Source organism: Seriola dumerili, unplaced genomic scaffold (genome assembly GCF_002260705.1).
Source record: "Seriola dumerili isolate Sdu_G_001 unplaced genomic scaffold, Sdu_1.0 BDQW01000478.1, whole genome shotgun sequence".
Classification (NCBI taxonomy): domain Eukaryota; kingdom Metazoa; phylum Chordata; class Actinopteri; order Carangiformes; family Carangidae; genus Seriola; species Seriola dumerili.
In genome coordinates this window covers 4,552,703-4,558,702 of record NW_019174733.1, presented here as the reverse complement: position 1 = coordinate 4,558,702, position 6,000 = coordinate 4,552,703, and the positions used below count along the sequence as shown (strand labels likewise).

General features: G+C 39.6%; 1 protein-coding gene across 1 annotated transcript in view; it reads right to left on the bottom strand.

The window, feature by feature from the left end:
• Positions 1 to 604: 604 nt before the first annotated feature.
• Positions 605 to 6,000, bottom strand: part of bicc1 (BicC family RNA binding protein 1) — a 54,070-nt gene continuing 48,674 nt past the window's right edge. Inside the window, exons 19-21 of the mRNA XM_022763741.1 lie at positions 5,125 to 5,288; positions 4,604 to 4,703; positions 605 to 3,218 (exon numbers count right to left, since the gene is read on the bottom strand). Of these exons, the coding sequence (XP_022619462.1) occupies positions 3,091 to 3,218; positions 4,604 to 4,703; positions 5,125 to 5,288 (392 nt within the window). The 3' untranslated portion in view covers positions 605 to 3,090. The remainder of the gene's footprint in view (positions 3,219 to 4,603; positions 4,704 to 5,124; positions 5,289 to 6,000) is intronic.

Here is a 6,000-nt window from a genome sequence, read left to right as displayed (position 1 = left end):
TTATACACAAATTCTCTGGAGCTTTGTGCAGAATTGTACCTTTCTCACACAAAAACAATGGTTGTATAAGATGAAAAAGTTGTACAAAAGTTATGTAATACATCATTTCCTTAGTGGTTTACATTTATTATAAATGTACCATTTGATTGCAGTACAAAGACTCCTTCAAATAAATCCCTTTGGGAACAACAATATGACTAACACAACAAATCAAAGACATAATTGTGAAACGATTCTAGGGCAAAGGGCAAAGACTAGACAAGCTGGCAGTAAACTTTTTTGACTTAATGAGTCCCTTCACTGATCCGTAATAAATCTGCAATAACATGCATCAATATTTTTTTATTATTTTTTTTTTAAACAACATTCACTTGATGAGACAAGAACCTCTACTGCCCTCCGAGCAAACACATCCGAACAAGGTGAAGGATGAAAACAAATGTCTGCTAGGCAGGAACACGAGTCACAGCACTGGGAGAATCAGTGCTCAACAGTTTCAATGTAGTACCATGATGAGTGGGGGCGAACTGGCCCCGGTTTTCCTCTCAGGATAAAGAATCCTTCCCCTTTTTTCAGTTTTTTTTTTTTTTTTTTTTCTTACATTTATTCTTTTCTTTACCTTTTGGCATTTTTTTTGCCTCTATACGGCAGTCGACAGCAAAGAGGCAGAGAGGAGACGGGGTGAGAGAAGGGTTCCTGACATGCAACACAGGTCCCTTAAGACTTCAAAGAAAACAAAACAAACAAAAAATTAAAAAAAAAAACAATTACCTGGTTGGCGTCAGCAACCATGTCAGAACATATTTAGTATAGTGTTATTAACTTGACAACCACATTGAGAATGGCTCAAATCAGATGCGAGGGAGGGTGGAAAAGTGGTTAAAAGTGAATATGATAAACAACAAATCACCTTAAAGGGATCATTGTGAATCGAAGAGAGGCAACAAACGACTGACTTCTTTCCGAGATTACATGAGGACTGCTGGTACTTTTTTTTATCATAGCTACATTGTCTAGATAAATGCTCATGCACTCGACAGTGATAATTTCTCAGAAGCGCCCTCTACATACTTAATAGATTTTATACACTGTACTCTCATTTAAACCAAGATAGGAAATTCTTCAGTCTGAGCTTTTATACTTATTGTACTGCAAATATAAACACATTTTCCCAGAAAAAAAAAAAGAATGAAAAAAAAAAAAAAAAATCTACAGAAGAGACACTTAATTGCACTTGATACGAAATGCTCAGGACCTTGGAAGATGGGTCGGCTTGTAGACTAAATCCTCAGATAAATCTTAAGAACATCACACAAAAAAACACTAGAGTTATCCAAAGTTAATGAACTGTTGGAAAAGGAGGTTTTCCTTTTCAAAACACATGACTGAATATAATACAGGAGCCCAGAACAAATATAAGCTTTAATGATAAACGCTGCTGCTGCATGCATAATCCTGTTACTTCATTAAACACTGCTTAACCAGGGTTTCTGGATATATTAGATTGCAAGACTGATACTAGAAAATTCCAGATTTTTATTTGTTTTTATCTGAAATCTCTCAGTCCTTTTGATGACTCTGCTTCCTTATTTGTGTCTCACAGAAATGCTCATATGAAACTAGCTTGGCTGTGAATATACTGGTTCTTTGTGTGATGCACCTCCTATCTGGAGAGCAAGGTCAGACCAAAATATTAGTGTTCTTAACAAAATATCTCCCTGCTGAAAAACTAGTTATGTACATTGGCACCTTTTACTACAAAGGCATGGTCCTGCTCTGTCACGAGGTCTTTCCTTGCTCTAAGTGGGACAGCCAGTGAATAGAAAGACAAAAAAGGGCACGCAGTTCTAACATAGAAACTCCTATTCTGGGTATATGGAGGAGTACATTGAGATTTTAGGCACACAGTTGGGACCGCAGGGAGGCCAACACTGACAAATAACAGATGAGACAAAAGACCATGCAATATAAACAAACAGAAGGGAAAACCACAGAAAGATGCCTGTTGACACAATCAGAGAGAGGCCTGTAAAGCTTAGCCTTACTGCCTCATGTCTCTGCTGCTGTCTTAATGGCACAGCCATGTTACGGCTCCACAGATTAAGGGGCAGGGAAAAAGTAAAAGATACTAATAATCTAATAACAAAATAATAGAAACTCATTCATGAACGTATAAAAAATACATATGTAAACTGATTACCGTTAAACATCCCACCCATTCCCCTAAAATGGTAATAAAAACTAAAAATAAAATCATAATGCATATTGAGTACAAAATATTTGATTTTTTTTTTGTTTTGTCTAGAAATACACAGACAGACAAACAGACTGTGGTTGGACACACAAACACTGACCTTGGAGGAATGTCCACCAATGAAAACACTAAAGGCAGCCAAAGGTCAAAGGCCACAATCCACAATGATACTTTCCTTTGGTAGATGTGTTAAAGTTGATGAAGTCACCACTTTGGTGTGCTGACCCATTTTGCACTTCATTTGGTGGCGCCCTAATCTCACTGGCTAAGTGCTTACATTTGGTTTGGTACAAAATGCATCTGTGCTTTTAGTCAATAAAAAAATGCATAGTTATCATTACTTCAGTCTAAGGAATTAGGCTCTCACAGGCAAAAGTCTAGTATTGTTAAAGTGCATGTCACTGATACAACAGCATAATACAAATGCAGGTAGCATCAATGTGTAAAATGATTGTACTAATCATTCTGCCTGTTCCCTTGAACAAAAAGTGGACAGAAATACTGGACAGTACCCTTTCTTCAGAACCATAACAACAACCTTCATATATAAATGCTCCAGATAGACTGAATGGCTCTATAAGGAGTGAACACTGAACCTCATGTGTCTGAGAAATCCCTTTTTTTCTTGTTGGCACTTCAGGTAAAACTATGGCTTTTTTTTAATACATATATATTTATACTATATGGCAACGACAACATTCTGAACAGTCTTAATTCAGCTAAAGCTGAATAAAGGTAAACAACCACTGAAACCTGGCCTGCTGAGGCGCAGAAAGACACTGGAGGCTGATCTCCATCATGGACGGTTCTGAGAAGGGCTGGAGGTCTGAAGGAGCCTACCATCGTCCACTGACGCTGGCCATGTCTGCGTGAAACTGGCGGGAGAGGCGGCCGCTCGCACCCCCTTCCAGAAAGGAGGACCTGATGGGTGGCTCAAATAGCTTCCTCCGGTTCTTGTTTAGTTCTGTGGGGGAAAAAAAGTACCACAAAACGTCAGCAGTCGTAAAGATGAGTGAAGAAATAAATAAATATATATACTATATATACACACAGGCCGTGTCGGAACATCAACATGTTGATGGGCGTTGTAAGATGGTCTCAAGTAACATTTCTTTTTAGCCTCCATTGATCAACAGTGACAAGAATATTGGATTCAAATCAGGATCACATTTCCTCGGATAAACAAAAGTCTTCTTTGTGTCCATCTGGTTTTACACATTAGCTTGAATAAAATGCTTTCATAAAAATGTCAGAAGCACACCCTGGCATCTCTGGGTTATTCATATGATAGCTGCGTTGTGTCGCTGCCAGCATAAACCTTCAGTTAGATCACTGGAGACAGGCGGCGTGCTCCAATAGCTCTTTTTACTGGAAAATCGGCAGGAAGTTAAAACCTGGATTGCCTTGACTGGCATTCTATCTCTTTATTATGAGAGGCAAAAACACAGAAAGACAAAGAGACAGACAGAGACATGCATGTTCCTCTTTTGGAGCCACAGAGTCCGTCGGCTGAGATTAAAGTTGACCTGTATTTGGCTGAGGCGTCAGGCAGCAAAACCAACTCTAGCCTTGGATCACTCTGCTTCCTTAATAATCACAGCACTGGCCTGGCCATTTCCCCTCGTTGCTCTCACTGTCACCCCTGGCTCCGGCCTGATGTTTGTGAACTGAACATTTGCAGAATATCCAGGAAGCTCATGATCCCAACACGTGCATGATGAACTTCTCCAGCCTAACAACTCCAGCTATTACAATCTCCAAAATATGACATCAGTAATGAAGTGTGACACCGACAACAACATTCATTTTGGATCCAGTGCAATGACAGGACAGAGTCTACATGAGCATCAGGGAGGCAGCTGGAGCAACTGGAGAAATATCAACATAGTCATCTAAGAAGAATGTGCCTTAATGCCATTTACTCCTATTGGTGCGAATTACTGCAGCATGTTTTCTCGTATCTTTACAAGATAAATTATTTGGAACAGTATTTGTCTTGACCTTCTCTGTTAGAGCCTTCTCAATAAAAAGGGCCACATATAACTTTGAAATTCAATGGTTTGCAGTGGTGAAGTTGGCATACACATTTTGTCTTTTGCACAGCTGGGCTCCACTAAGGCAACGAAAGACAAAATAGGAAACATTATTGAAGCACATAAACCAATTTGTGTGCACTGCCTTCAGCAGGAGTGAGCTGGCGGCTCCAGCTGGCATCAGAAAATGACTAATGTCATGGTGGCTGTGTGTGGGAAATCTCTCTACCATATCTGTTCTTATGTTAATGTTTTTTGTCAATTCTGAATTTGAAACTGTAAACTTTAACGAACACATGCTCCTCTTCATTTGTACCTGAGATGGCAAGCAGCATTTTCCTGCGGGCTCCAAAGGTGGTGATGCCCAATTCCTTCAGGTCCTGGTCTGTTAGAGTCAGGAATGTCTGGAGGTCAATCTGGAGAAAGAAACATGTCCATTTAGCACTACTATTGCCACAACCTGGCATCTTCTACTGCAGTAATAGACCTTCAAACAGAGTTGTCATGACTAGAACAATTAACATACTCTACACACCATCCTCCAACGCATATGTGTGAGGAAGAAGCAAAGCGATCACCAAAGTCAGTAGGATTCATCCTCTGGGGACCATAAATGGCTGCACAAAATATCATCTCACTTGATCCAATAGTTATTGGAATATTTTGGTCTAGATCAAAGTGGTGGACTGACATTGCCATTCCTTGAGCCACGCTACTAGCATGGATAAAAAAGTTATGGAAAGCAGTTACGGAAAAAGCTTGTGCCTTTCTTCAGGTCAGACAGTCCCTCAGTTTAAATCATAACACTAAAAGACGTGAGTTCATGTTCTACACTACCTCTTGTTGCTGGAAGACGTCTGTGTACTTCCCCAGGCCGAGCTTGCTGAACAGCTCAGGCAGGTCTGAGCCTTTCAGAGACGAGCTCAGGCTGCAGCCGTTGCTGCCAGTTACCGAAGGGATACAGTCCATGTAGTTGCTGCTGCTGAGGTAATGCTCTGCAGCTGTCCGTGGCAGGATTAAGGCAAAAAAAAAAAAGAAAAAAAGAAAAACACATAATGGTGATATTTTAGAAGTAGAAGCAAAAAAAGAGCTTTCACATCTGTGAGCTATCACAGATGTAATAAATAAACTACAGTACATTTAGCATAAAGTGGTCATAATGTTTTTACATAAGTTTAAGTGATGAAAGTCACATGACAAAATTTAATGTGCTACATTAAATGAGACCAACACAGATCCTGTTTTACAGGCTAGTGTTAGATTGGTACAACAGGCTGAAGAGCCATCTCTGAAGGAGAATGAGAACACCGAGAGCACGAATCAGCAAAACACACAAGCATGAATATGCCAAGCTCTCAGTGTGGAGAGACGTGTGCTCACACTGAAGGTTTAAAACAAGTTCACCTCTGATGGTAGATTGTGTTTTCTCTGGAGTGTATACTTCGTCTGTTCTCTTCAGTGTTTCATAATTAACGGTGTGGTATTTTTGTGAAGCTCATTAAACACAGAATGAAATGGAAAATGTGACCTTTTAATCTATTAAGTACTTCTATGAAATTATTCCATCAGTGCCAAAAATGGAAGAACCACATTCTGATAAACTTTGCTGAGGAGCATCTCTACAAACAAACTGATGCTTGTATAGTTTGCGAATACAACGCTTAGAAATGATCAGTTCTTGTTTGTTGTCCTTGTAGCAGCGATACTAGAAAA